Source organism: Sapajus apella, unplaced genomic scaffold (assembly GCF_009761245.1).
Source record: "Sapajus apella isolate SASKATOON/1434 unplaced genomic scaffold, GSC_monkey_1.0 scaffold50, whole genome shotgun sequence".
NCBI classification, from domain to species: domain Eukaryota; kingdom Metazoa; phylum Chordata; class Mammalia; order Primates; family Cebidae; genus Sapajus; species Sapajus apella.
In genome coordinates this window covers 13038057-13053020 of record NW_022436990.1, presented here as the reverse complement: position 1 = coordinate 13053020, position 14964 = coordinate 13038057, and the positions used below count along the sequence as shown (strand labels likewise).

Here is a 14964-nt window from a genome sequence, read left to right as displayed (position 1 = left end):
AGGCAAGAATGAAATCTAGAATGGATTCCTTCCAAAAGCCTGCGGTCTTAAGACTGTTAAATGGATTAGTAATACCAGTCCATTGTACCAATACAATTGGCACAGTCTTTTAAAGTAATAGTTCTTTCCTATATTTTTATGAGTGACACTGAAAAGTTGAGCCAGAAGGTAATCAGGTTACTGCAGGCCAAATCACATGTATGAAAAAACATCAGTCAAGTATCAAATGAGCTATCCTCGTGAAGGATTAGAACCTGATAAGGGGTTCATATTCAAAACATGTAAAGAACTCACACAACTAAATATCAAGAAAAAAAATCACCCAGTTTTAAAATGGGCAAATGAATAGACATTTCTCAAAAGAAAACCTAAAAATGATCAATAGGTATATAAAAAAAATGCTCATCATCAGGCATCAGGAAAATGAAAATAAAACACAATTACCACTCACACCTGTTACAATAACTATTATCAGAAAGACAAAAGAAACCAAGTGTTGGTGAGGCTATGAACATTAGTAAATCCACTGTGGACAACAGTACAGAAGTTCCTCAAAATATTAAAGATAGTACTATCATATGATCCAGCAATCCCACTAACTAGTAGAGAGCCAAAGGAAATGAAATCAGTATGTCAAAGAGTTATCTGCACTCCCATGTTCATTGCAGCATTATTCACAATAGCCAAAATATGGAATCAACCTGTGTGTCCTTTAACAGATGAATGGATAAAGAAATGTGTTGTATATTTATATACAATGGAATACTATTCGACCTTTAAAAAGAAAGAAGTCCTCGCCAGGCACAGTTGCTCAAGTCTGTAATCCCAGCACTCTGAGAGGTCGAGGTGGGTGGATCACCTGAGGTCCAGAGTTCAAAACCAGCCTGACCAACATGAGAAACCTCGTCTTTACTAAAAATACAAAATTAGACAGCTGTGGTGGCACGTGCCTATAATTCCAGCTACTCAGGAGGCTGAGGCAGGAGAATTGCTTGAACCTGGGAGGCAGAAGTTGCAGTGAGCTGAGATTGCACCATTGCACTCCAGCCTGGGAAAAAAAAAAAAACCTCGAAAAAAAAAAAAAAAAAAAAAAAAAAAAGAAGGAAGTCCTGCCATTTGTGATGACATGGATAAAACTGGAGGGCACTATACTGAGTGAAATGAGCCATGCACAGAATGATAAATATTACATGATCTCACTTACATGTGGAATCTAAAAACATTCAACTCATAGAAGCAGAGAGTAGAATGGTGGTTGCCAAGGACTGGGACTGGGGAGGTGGGGAGGGGTGAGAATGGGAAGAGACTAGTCAAAGGATATAAAGTTTCAGTTAGACTGGATGAATGAGCTCTGTGGCTCTATTGTACAGCATGGTGACTATAGTTAATAAAAATGTATTCTAACTGGCGTGAGATGGTATCTTATTGTGGTTTTGATTTGCATTTCTCTAATGACCAAAAGTCAGGAAACAACAGATCCTGAAGAAGATGTGGAGAAATAAGGACACTTTTACACGGTTGGTGGAAGTGTAAATTAGTTCAAACATTGTGGAAGACAGTGTGCCAATTCCTAAAGGATATAGAACCAGAAATACCATTTGACCCAGCAATCCCATTGCTGGGTATATAACCAAAGAATTATAAATCATTTTACTATAAAGACACATGTACATGTATGTTTATTGCAGCACTATTCACAATAGCAAAGACTTGGAACCAACCCAAATGCCCAACAATGACAGACTGGAAAAAGAAAATGTGGCACATATACACCATGGAATACTATGAAGTCATAAAAAAGGATGAGTTCATGTCCTTTGCAGGGACATGGATGAAGCTAGAAACCATCATTCTCAGCAGACTAACACAGGAACAGAAAACCAAACACCACATATTCTCACTTATGAGTGGGAGCTGAACAATGAGAACACATGGACACAGGGAGGGGAACCACACACTGGGGCCTGTCAGGGGGTAGGGGACTACAGGAAGGACAGTATTAAGAGAAATACCTAATGTAGATGACAGGTTGATGAGTGCAGCAAACCACCATGGCATGTGTATACCTTTGTAACAAGCCTGCATGTTCTGCACATGTATCCCAGAACCTTAAAGTATAATAAAAAAAATAACAATGTATTATAGACTTGAAAATTGCTAAGAGAGTAGATTTTAAATGTTCTCACCATACACACAAGAAAAGGTAAGCCTGTGAGATGATGGACATGTTAAATAGCTTGATTTAATCACTCCACAATGCATACATATATCAAAACATCACATCGTACATCATATTATATACAATTTTTATCAGTCAATTATACCTTAATAATGCTGGGGAGGGAGAAAGAACTTTGTAGGCTCACCTACAGTGTTAAAAAGGGAACTCAACGTGAGACACGTAATTCAAACAGAGCTAAAATATCGAATACTAATTTACGAAAGTGTAAAAAAACCATTTAATTATTATGATCCCAATGACAAGAATATGTACCATATGTAAAATCTGATTAGGAAGCTTCTAAATATCTTTTCAGATGGTGCTACCCATTATATCTCAATGTTCAGCTGTTCACACCACTGAAATACTTGTGGTAATACAAGTGGCGATCCTTTAATCTAATGTTCAATTTTTCTGGCCTTTTCAATTTGCCATTCAACTCTTTATTTCTACTTTTTAACTACTGCTTCAGTCCTCTCCTTTCCAATCTCTCTGACTGCACAAGACATTGTGTGAAATAATGTCAATACTTTTGCAAAAAGCCTGTATAACATGCCACTCCTAACCAGAACTGATATGGAACCAAACGAAACGGAAAAATATGTTCATGATCACTGTGGATATTTACATACCTGCAAAGAAACAACCTCTTTAATCTTTTCACCCTATGCTGAGCAATTGCTCAGGTTGAGAGAATCACCTAACTGTAAGGACATGGAGTGTAGGAAAAAAATCAAATTAATTATCAAAAACACCATTTATTATGTACGTTCATACTTTTCATTCATATTTTCTACATTAATAGTTTTCAACCATTTTATTATATATTTTATAAAATATATGGGGGAAAGTGGCTGCTGACAAGGAAAGAAGCATTCAGAAATTCTTGAAATTGTGCCTAAAAACAAGCAATAAATTCACTAGTTCCTCATCAATCAGTGGTTTACTCAGAACAGATGTCAATAAGCTACTGAAGGGTGCATATTTTTTTTTCCTTTTCACCAAAATAAGTTGAACAAAATTCCTGCGTGATTGCATATTTTAAAATCTAAGCTTCATGTCTGCCAACATTGCTAAGCTGCCATAACAATTGCCTGGCTTAAGTGAAATAAAACCTTTCACAACTTTGGAAGAAACTTCTACACAGGAAACTGTACATTTGAACAGGTGAAATTTGTCTGAATATGCATTGTTTTTATACCAATTCTTAACTATTTAAATTATATAATATTCCATAAAAGCCATAGTGGCCATATGATTGAAGACTCTGTATATTTAATCATCTGTTTTTCTAGGTGACACCAGAAAAAGAAATCGAATAATGTGAATTTCTGTGCTACCATATAACTTCAAATGGTGCTATAACAATTGGTTTTTAATGGTACAAAAATATTTGGTTGACAGTATTAAAAGAATTCCTGGGAAATATCTCATATTTTTAAATATAATTTTTTTTAATAGCTGTAAGCAAAATCACCATTTTCTCTGTATCTAAATCCTATCAAGAGAAACAGGGAAATGAGGCCAGATGCAGTGGCTCATGCCTGCAATCCTAGCACTTTGGGAGGCCGAGGTAAGTGGATCACTAAAGCACAGGAGTTTGAGACCAGCCTGGGTAACACAGTAAAACCTTGTCCCTATTAAAAATACAGAGAATTATCCAGGCGTGGTGGCACACACCTGTAGTCCCAGCTACTTGGGACGCTGAGGTGGGAGAATCACCCAAGTTTGGGAAGTTGAGGCTGCAGTGAGCCAATACTGTGCCACTGCACTGCAGCCTAAGAAACAAGAGTGAGACTCTGGGAAAGAAAGAAAGAGAGAAAGGGAGAAAGAGGGAAATTATGCACTCTCTTGTTTTGTTCCAACATATTCTAACAATAAAGAAAGATTCAAGAAACTGAATTGTCATTTTCAAAATCACTCTAAAGTAATGCTGGGGAAATTAAAAGATAAGTAGTAACTTTTATTATTAAAAAAAACACTGTATTTTTGCCTCTATTTCCACATTTGGGTTTAGATCTTTCACATTAATCAAGGTGATAGTACAAGGTCAGAGGTCAAAGAATAATTACCCTCACACACAAATCAAAGCAAACAAATATAAAAACAAAGCAAGGAAAGAAACTTCATGTTACCATCAGCACCTATAAGACTGCATCCTACCGACTTCAAACAGTCTTGAGTCCAGCTCTCCAATCTTGATCATTATGCTAGTTCTTTGGTACAGCCTGAGAGCTTATTCAATAATTCCAGTCTAATAGACACATACATACACACACACACACACACACACACACACACACACACACACACACACACACAGAGACAAAGTTTCATATAATTATCCATTACATTCTTCTTTAAAAGACCGATAAATAATTACTGATTGTGGTTTTCTAAAGGTTTCATAATGGGGCATGGACTTCCATGAGAGATAAGTGGTAGTTAGTGGAAATATCTAAAAAAGACTTGTGATTGACTTAGCCAAACTGATAACTCAATTGTTTCCTAGTGAATTTTCCTTCTCATCTCAATATAACACTTCTGCATATGCAGCACAATCAATTACGTCATATTAGCTAACATCAGGTAGAAAGATTTAGCATACAATCTCGAGATACTAGCATGACAGCAAATTGCAATCTCCCTAAGTCATTTCCAAGCACCTTCCTTCTCATGTATCAAGCACTGATCTGCAAATAAGCTTTTAATTTTGGTCTTGAGATCCAGAATTTTGAATCATTATGTTCCCATATGTTGCACCATTATCTATTTTATTTCCTTTTTAAAAAATCAAGTGAAATACCATTGACATTGCACTTGGTACTTGTAACTGAAAAGGAGTTAAATCAACTTTCTGTCAACAATAATAAAAAGCAATGAAAATATGCTTTACTTTTATCAGCAAATGTGTCTTTCATTTGGTAATAATTAGATAAGTCCTTAAGGAATGCTGACAGGTTGAGACGTTTCAAACCATAACTACTTCTAAGATTTGCTCTGATACAGAGGGCAGGAAAAAGATGTCACCTGGGCCTTATAGCCATATTGATTTTTTACATATTATAATTTTAATTACATATTGAGATAAGAATAAGATAATGAATATAAATTTATTTTGTTAACAAGACAGTATGCTAGTCTATAGAGCTTTAAACTTTAGATCATCAAAAACAACATTTATTATGCACATATTTACAAAGCAGTAGGTTTAATACATGACACATATTGACTTTAAACCTCAGTCATCTTAGATAAGTCACAAATATACATTCATGGACTTACAAATGTTCTGTATTCTCTAGTAAGGTTATTCATGAATAAATTAATGAAGACTTACACACAATCATCTCACCAAATAAAAAAGGTAATAATCATTAGAAAATAAAGTTATAAATTTCCCATCATAGCTATGATAGGAGTTTGGTGAAAATAAATGGCACAGTCATGAAGTATGGTCTTTTGGAGCAAGTATTTAAAACTTATTAATAATATTCCAGTACCCCCCATCACCACCATACAGTGTACTTTCATTCTTTCAAACTGATCTCCATTCTGAATCTAAAGGCCCAAATGAATTCATGTATTTTAAAAAAACAGCCAATCATCCAACTTTTCCCAGCCCAAGGACTATAAGGCTTAATGGTTTTAACTTCACAGTCACAAAGGATATTCTTGTGAAAAGTTTCAAATACTATATACCTATTTTAAAAAGGTTTACAAGTCTGTGAATTGATAGAAAAACATAAAGCAGAGTTTATCTTTGGGATTGTGAGATATGTGATGAGGCCTCATTTTTTGCAGTCTACAATACAAAATATAAAACAATACTTCAGCATCTGGAGGCTATACAAGGATAATGAAGCTCTTTAAAAATACACATAGATAATGTCTATTTAAAATATAGTTAGACACAGATAAAAATCTAAAAATATATATTTAATATATTTAAATATATTAGAAAAAAGACAACCTACCACATATATTACAGATAAATAATACATAAATACATAGATAATATACAGCTCCAAAATATAATCCTATCATACTATAAACTTGAAAAGAAATTTAAATTTTAAAAACATAGGCAGGGCACAGTGGTTCATGCCTGTAATCCCAGTATGTTGGGAGGTTGAAGTGGGAGGATCGCTTGAGGCCAGGAATTCAAGAACAGCCTGGGCAACATAGTGAGACACTGTCTCTATAAAAAAACTTTTTTAATTAGCCAGATGTGGTGGCACATACTTGTAGTCCCAAACACATGGGACGCTGTGGCAGGAGAATCATGTCAGCCAGGTATTTGAGGCTGCAGTGAGCTATGATTGTGTATTGTACTATAGTCTGGGACTTATCTTAAAAAATAAAATAATAAAAATAAAATTAGAGTACTAAAATTATATTACTTAAGAATCACTTCATAGGCTAGGCCCAGTGACTCACACATGTAATTCCAGCACTTTGGGAGGCCAAGGTAGGAGGAGCTCTTGAGTCCAGGAGTTTGAGACCAGCCTGGGCAATATGGCAAAATCCCATCTCTACTAAAAATTTAAAAATTAGCCAGGAATGGTGGCCCACACCTGTAGCCCCAGCTACTCAAGAGGCTGAGGCAAGAGGATCACTTAAGCCCAGAGGGCGAGACTGCAGTGACTTGCAATTGTGCTACTGCACTCCTGCTGGGGCAACAGAGTGAGGCCTTGTATCAGAAAGAAAAAAAAAAAGAAAGAAAGAAAAAAATCACAGTAAAAGACAAAGTCTATACTTCAACGTTAAATCAGAAATCAGTAGACATATAATATATCCAATTATAAAATTATAATAAAAATATATACACCTAAGCCCCAAAGACCATCATTAACTTAAAAGGAGTTTGTTCGTCAGGGCATTTGGATTAGCCAAGCACCTAATTACTTCCAACTTTCTCAATTTATGTGGAGTATGTGGAATAGCTAAAATTAGTAATAAAGAGAAAAATGACAGAACAACTATTAAGAAAACAATGTATAATACAATTAAAGTGAAACAATTAAAAACAGAGTAATGCTACTTTTAAACCAAGGCACTAACCTTATTCCTTTAGTGAGCTATCTACTGAAAATCTCACTGTTAAATTTCTTTGGCCAAAAGACGATTCTGAAAAGTGAAACTATAAGCCAGGAGTCTTACAAATACTTTACTCCGTTTAAGTACATTTAAGAGTAAAATATCAGTTGTCTTTCTAATAAGGTAATAGCCAAAATGAACAGTTATATTAATTGCATCAAACATCCCTAAAGTAATACTGCTCATTTGAAAAAAACAAAAAACTATGTTTGTGTGTGTGGTAGATAGGTAAATGATGAACTGTGACACCAAACTACCTCTTCTTCTGGAATTTTTTTCCTTACTTTAAAACAATTCCTCCTCAGTCTGCATATTCAAGGTTTCTTTGATAGTAGAAAGTAACAATGTTTCAAAGTGAAGTCAATTATTGTTATTGTTTTTTACCCTGAAAACAATAATCATGTACATTAACAGAATACATATCTTTATATACAACCAGGTTTCAATGTTACACTCTTGCAAACTAAATAAATAAGCATAATATGAACAAAAATCTGGATCAATACTTTCTAAAAAGAAAGGATAACATCTTATATATTCATACATTGTTACATATAAAAAAGCAAGACTAGATTTTTCATCTAAACTAGAAGATGAAACAAATAATTCTTTACTTATGTAAGTCAGTATAGACTTCAGGGACATTTTCTTAAAATAAGTATTTTTTGTTGAATTATCATCACAATGTTTCAAATACAATCATGTCTGCTACATAGAGAAAAACTATACTCTAAATTCTAATACAATAACAATAATAATTTAGAGGTGAGTTTCTCAGGGAAACTTTCGCAGCCTTGTACACCTCAGTTGCTCATCCCACAGGAAATGTCCTATGCATGTTACTGAAACTGTCAGCTAATATTTCTGAAGCTCGTATGATCTATGTTAGTATTTAGGGAGTTCCTGAACAAAGTGAATGAAAAACGTCTTATCACATTTAAAACAATAGATGTGGAAGTCTCAGAAAGATCAGGAGAACCTTCTGCTGTAAGTTCCACAGGACTCCGGCTCACATAGTAAATTGTAAATGATTTCAAATCCTCTGCTCTCTCCTGCAACATCTACTCCCCAAGCTCCTGTCATTCTTCCTCATAGCTGATGTCCTCATAAGGTACTTAAAAAAAAAAAAAAAAAACTGAAATAAAAGATAAAAGAACCCCCTCCCACTTCCTTAACTCCACACTGACACTGCCATTCCTACTGTTTCAGCATACAGAGATCCCTGTTATCCTGTGATGGACCTTCGGCTCTCTTAATTTTGTTTCTGCTGGGACAATAATAGTTCTGAAAGAGATGATAGGCGATAGAGAAATTGAAAAAGTCCTCTATCCAGAACCACTATCCAGTATATATATATATTTACAGTACTCTGTATATAAATAGCCCTCATGTTCACATCTATAAATTTAACCCCAACTTTTTTATAACCTAAAAAAAAAAAAAAGGAAATCAAAGTGAGAGCTATACCTTAACTATCCCAAACAGTCAAACTTGTCAAACTTCTTTGAGGGACAGAAGAACTACTAGAATAAATACAAAAAGGATTCCTTTTATAAATCAGTCAACAATCAGGCCTGATGATTTTCCCTTTCCAGTATTTCTCCCTTTCTTTCCCCAAAGAGTCTTGGCTCATGTTCCAACTAGCTCATGACTGAACTCCAGTGTTCTTTCTGCCATAACATTTTTGGCATTCTAAAACCTCCACACAGCAAATCCATCTTTCAGATGTCCTTGGTATGATGTCACTATGAAAAGATTACTGAAGCTTCTAGTAATTTGAGTTTATTTTAATTCAAAGCCTTCTTCTAATTGTACTTCCCTTAAATACCCCAGCCACCACCTTCAGGCCTGCTGTATTCGATTGGTGCTTGCTGCCCCTCTCCCTCTGCTCTCATCTCACTTTCTCCATGTAACACACCTCTATAGCTTCTGAGACACCTGGAATTCACCCTCGATTTAAAATCCCACTCCCAAACCTCTTGAACCATGCGTCTCTCCATTCTGAACTCTATGAAGAAGTGGGGGGAAAATTCTAGCTGGTCAATATTAAACAAAGACTATCACTATTACTTTGACCCAATTTGAATATTCTCTGACATTACATCACTTGCTTTAGAATGTTAAAAAGTTAAAATTTTACAGAATTACCTTTGCTTTTCGAGAAATTTTATTTTACATTGTATATGTGCTTATGGAGCACTGCTGTTTAATTACTTGGTCTGCATCAAATGCAGAGGGTTGTATCAAGGCTTTCACAGTGCCTAGGAGAGTGCTCCTGCTCACCCACAATAGACAATACTGATGTGGAAAAGGAGCATGAAATGACTTATATCAGCATTAGACAAAATGTGTCATTTTCTTGGAAGCTGCAAACAATTTACAGTTACCCGTAATATAAATTTCAATAAATAAAAACTCCTGGCACTCATTCTTACGTTAGTCTAGAACTTTTACAACTTCCTAGATCAGTGATTTCCCACCCCCCGCCCCTGGCGCTTTTAACAACCCTATGCTCAGTGCTGCAATTCATGGCCCTTAAGGTTTAGCAAACTCTGTTACAAATAGTTTGAAGAAATCAAGTTATGATTATTCAACTGATAATTAGAAAGCAAAAGGAATGCCAGTCAGTCCTCCAGGGCTGAAATTCAGCACCTTTAGAGGCCTCTGTCTCCACCCCTGAAACCCTGGCTGTTTACACAAAGACTGGCCCTGTGCCGATCCCCCCGCCACCCCTCCACATCTGTATCACCCTCTTCCATGCAACATCCCTCTGGATGGCTCCAGAGGCAACCTGAAAATCCAAATTGCAACTGTAAACAGTGGTGGGTGGACTGAGTCTCCTCCGAGGATGGCTGGGCCCCTATAACGGCCCATCTTCCAACCTGCCTTCAGTGGCTGCTGTCCAGAGTCCCACGGCCTCAAAATTAAGGTCACAGCCAGCCTCGGGGTGTTCCTGGACATCACCCCCACCACTTCAACGTCCTACTATCAGCATTCCGGGAATGAAAAACAAGACGGTTGCGACTTTCAGGTTTTGTCATTGGAAAATGTGTTTCCATGCTCATACAGAGGTGGAAGTAAAGATGACAGGGACTTGGGTAGCTGCAGTCCTGGTCAGTTGTTTTCACAGCTGGCCGAATCAATCACACTCTCTTAAAAGCTTATCTGACAGGTGAGAAATTCCTGGTCTCCAGGTCATTCCAGGAACCCCTCAACACCAATCTGTGATGAGAGAAGGGTCTGGAAGGGAAGGGAATGGTGCTACAATCACACTGAGGGTGTCCTGGACACACTCTGGTGCAGGAAAAAGGATTCTGGCGCCAGGAATGCGCTGGTCCAGGGTCCGTAGGGGAGTGAGGGGAAGAAAGCTGGGAAGTCTCAAGAACAAGGAGGGGCGCGGCGAGGAAAGGGCAAGATACCTTAAAATGTCATAAAAAGGATGGAAAAGGGTGAGGAGGAGGCGGACTGGAGAGAAATCGGTGAATAGAGAAAGACGGGGCGAGTGGAGGATGAGCAACAGCGAGCGCGGCGCCTCGGGTTGCGGGACCAACCGCTTCCAGAGCGCCGGCGAGGCTGGCGGCCGGCCGAGCCCCGGGAGCCAGAAAGTTGGCGCAGGGAGGGCCGGCCGGGCAGCGCCCCCTGCGCGGCTGGGAGGCGCCGGGCTGGCAGCGGTGCGGCGCCTTACCTTCTGGTCGACGATGGAGCAAGCCATCTCGCGGACGTGCGCCAGGCTGTAGTCCCCGGACGAGTCCTGCAGCAGCAGCACTGGCTCGCGGCTCAGGCCGATCTGCAGATGGAACGAGATACCCCCGACCGGAGCCACGACGGGAGACAGGAACGGCGCGGGCCCCGGCCCGGACCCCGGGACCAGTGCGGCAGCAGTTGCCGCCGCGGCCGCAGCCACTGGCAGCAACGGGCTGGGCGGCCGCAGGACCGGAGGGGCGCTCATCGCTTGGCGCGGCGTGGGGCCGGGCAGCGGAGGGCGGGAGCCGGCGGCGCGGCAGTCGAAAAGTTTTGCAGCCGCTGAGCCAGGAGCTTCTTTCTACGAGAGCCGAGACGGAAAATAAAAACTTTCCGGAAAAGTCCCGGCGCGGGGGGAGGGCGAGGGGATGAGGAACGGGAGGGGAGGAGACGGAGGAGGGGGGAGGAGGGAAAATGGCCGAGGCGGGAGGACTCTGCAGCCCCGGAGCGCTGCGCCGCCGGCACAGGGGAGGCGCCGTCGCCGCCAAAAAGCTGTCGCCGGGCGCCCTCGGAAGGACAGGGCGCCGGGTCGGCGCGGCCCGGACGCCGGGCGGGGGCGGGAAGGGGGCGTGAGGGGCAGGGAAGGGGAGCTGGGGGCGGGGCCTGCGGAGCCACCACCCGGCAGGCGCGGGAGTCGCAGGAGCAGCGGCCGCAGTGGCCGCAGGGTGCCTGGTCGCCGCCCCCTCCGCCCGCAGTTCCTGGGGCCTGAACCTCCGCGAGCCGAGGTAGGACAGAGTGGCGGGCTCGGAGCCGCCTAGGCAGGCGCGGCTCTTCCCTCCCTGCCGGTACTCTAGTTCTCGCGGGCCTAGTTGCCCCGACTGCAGACAGAATGGATGGGGCGCACCTCCTCCGACCCGCTTCCCAGGTCGCGAGCTTTCCGGGCCCCACGGTCCCTGCCACCTCTTCCAAATGCTCGAAGACTACGCACTTCTTCAAGTGAGGTGACTTTTGAGGGATTCCAGAATGCTAATCACAGGGGTTCCCCTTAGAGCTTACCTTCGGAGGGTCAAGGGAGATAGGTCATCCGGGGCCCACACGAATCCAGGCCCCCCTCTGAGAGCCCTGGGGTTTGTTGCCAAAGATGGTAGGAAACCAACCCACAAAAAGAGATTTAAACCTGTCTCTATCCTTTTTGTTGCTCTGACACGCCCTTACAGCCAACCCTACCTACTCCACCCAGCTCCTAAGGCACCGGATATACACAGCGAGCTAAGGAGAGGGTCGCTTTGAAAAGAAAAGGCATTGACTGCCCGAGGACAAGAGGAGGATCTGTTACTGTCTCCTTTCCTTCACCTTATTCTTTGCGCCTGAAGTTTCTACTCTGGAGCTTCAGAAACTATTCTTCTCTATCAAAGTCTGTTATGTAGGAGCGGTGCTCCCAAGTCCACCTCAGCACCACCCCCATTGTCACAAGCGCAGCCATCAGGATTGGGCACAACTTGCCCTAATTTGGATGGCTGTTTATTTTCGTTGTTGTTTTGGCAGGGTGGGGATTGCTTCACATTCTTGGAGATGAATTCTAATTCTCCCCTTCCACCAGGGTGGGCTTCATGGGTGTGCGACTGTGCAGTTGTCTAGGCCACAGCTCATAATACCACTGTTTGGTTTAATGCTCAGGAACAGTAGTCTCCTGTCGCTGTTTTGTTCTTCTTCATGCTTTTTAAACAAGAAGCCTCACATTTTATTTTGCAATGGGCCACGCTGATTATGTAGTCAGTCCTGCCTCTCTCTTCTCCATTTCCCTAGATCTTCCCTTTCCCCTGCTTAAGTACATACATACCTAAACAAATATTTTGCATTTTCTTTTGTATAGTATATTTTGTTCTATCTTACATTTTTATGTCTTGACTTCTGGCTGTGGCCCAAGATATTGCAAGGTAGTTTCCTTTAGAACAGTGTTCCCAGGGTCAGTAATGGAGCCTCCACACGGCAAGGCTGCACAACTACATTGTGTCATTCATCGCTTGAAAAGAGACTTGAATTTATTCTCTGAATGTGATAGTTTGATAAGATCTACCACCTGTGTTTACATTTTCCCTGTATAGTTACTTATGAGGTGGTCCTCTTCGTACATGATACAAGTAGGTAATTTTCCTAATGTTTTAGATTCAGTTAATCTAGGAGAATGGTGGAATATTTCTTGATGAAATGCCCTTCTGTAGGAGGTTCTTTTAAATGTCCAAAAATATATTTAATTTTCTTTCAAATCAGAATAAAGTTAATATTCCACAGTTTTCTATTATCAAAAAAAAGCTTGCTTGTCAGTTTACAAGAGACTTACAAAAAGCTAGTTTCACTTGAAATTCAAGAGAGCTGAAGACATTCATATTTTATAGATATCACAACTACATGTTGAAGACTTGTCTGTTCCAGGCACTCTACTAGCAGTTCTACAGCTGTGAAGACAGATGGTCCTTGCCCTAAAAAGATCAAATGAAAAGAGGAGGGGGGAGGGAGTAAAACCACAAATGATATTATTTCTAATATTCATAATTGCAAGGAATTTTTTAAACCCAATGGCAAAGACAGTGACTTGTGGGAGGAGGGGTGAAGAAATGGGCACTGCTCTGGACTGGGAATGAGAGAAGACTTCACTGAGAAGTTTACATTTAAGCCACAATCTGGATGATAGAAAGGGTAGACTTAAGAAGAACTAGGGGAATAACATTGTGGGCGTAGGTAACAGAGAATGCAAAGACTCTAACCCAGAAATATATTTAATGTTTTCAAGGCATAGGAAAAGAGGGGCAAGTGCATAAGATGAGGTGGGAGAGCTAATAGAAGCCAGGTTACCAGGAGTTTTGAAAGCCATGGTAAAGCGTTTTCATTTTAATTCTCAGTACACTGCCAACCCATTGGAAGGTTTTAAACCAAGGAATAATAAGATTAATTTGCATGTTTTAAAAGAGCACACTCTGGATGCTCTGTGGATTATAAGAGAAAAGAGTAAAACAGAGACACTAGGTAGGAGACAATTGCTGTTTTTCAATCTAGAGATGTGGGTTAGATTACTATGGTTGTAGAAAAGATGCTAAGAAATGGAAAACTGCAGGCTCTCTGTTGGCGGAAGTTCTTGCTGAATGAATCAGAAATTTACAAGGAGTGAGAGAGCAGGGGTGTCACAAAAGACTCCAAAGTTCCTGGGCAATTAGACTGATGGTGGTGCCAGTAATTGAGACAGAAGATAGAGAGTGAGCAAGTTAACGGAGAGATAAGATTTCTACTTTGACCATGTTGAGTTTGATATGCCAGTAGACATTCAACTAAGAAATAACACCTAAAGCTGAATATATCAGTCCAGCATTCAGGAAAGAGAAGAGGGCCAGAAATGCATTTAGAAATCTTCTAGCTGTACAGAAGGCATTTCAAAGTGAGATTAGATGAGATCTCTAGGGAGAAAGAGCCTAAAGCTCTTACAGGAACTTTAAAAACAACTGTATGAATAACTCCTTTTTAGACTATGATTTATCAATAGCATAAAAGATTCATGTAGGGTGTTGGAAATAATTGAGAAGAAAACAGGAGAAGGAATTCTAAAGGTGCTCTAGAGAATTAAAACTACTTTTAAGAAGGTGAAATATTACTGAATGCAAAAGAGTGAATAAAGAAAAACAGGAAGAAAAAAGTATTATATCCACTGGAGCTCCCCATCACAAGCAGAAAATTCCCATGGAGTTGGTTATTGCAATTTCTATTGTAGGAACCTGAAATCTAACAGTTTTCTAACTGTTACTCACTTTTGCTGAATGACAAGAGAATGAATAAACAGGTAATATGTATAACAGACCTTGTATATATCTCTGGTAACTTTGAAATTGTGCATAGAAAACTTGAAGGATTAGGGAAAATCTGGTTTTATTTCTTCTGGGTGTTTTAATTTTAGGAAAGAAAGGAGATATAGA

The 14964-nt window shown here is 40.0% G+C and overlaps 1 protein-coding gene across 3 annotated transcripts in view; it reads right to left on the bottom strand.

Annotated features, from left to right (window-relative positions):
• PRKD1 (protein kinase D1) overlaps positions 1–11586 on the bottom strand; it is a 347836-nt gene extending 336250 nt beyond the window's left edge. For 2 of the 3 annotated variants that reach the window (XM_032242645.1, XM_032242647.1), the window contains exon 1: positions 11007–11586. In XM_032242645.1, the coding sequence (XP_032098536.1) occupies positions 11007–11270 (264 nt within the window). In that variant the 5' untranslated portion in view covers positions 11271–11586. The remainder of the gene's footprint in view (positions 1–11006) is intronic. The other variant, XM_032242646.1, reaches the window with a different exon arrangement.
• Positions 11587–14964: the final 3378 nt, after the last annotated feature.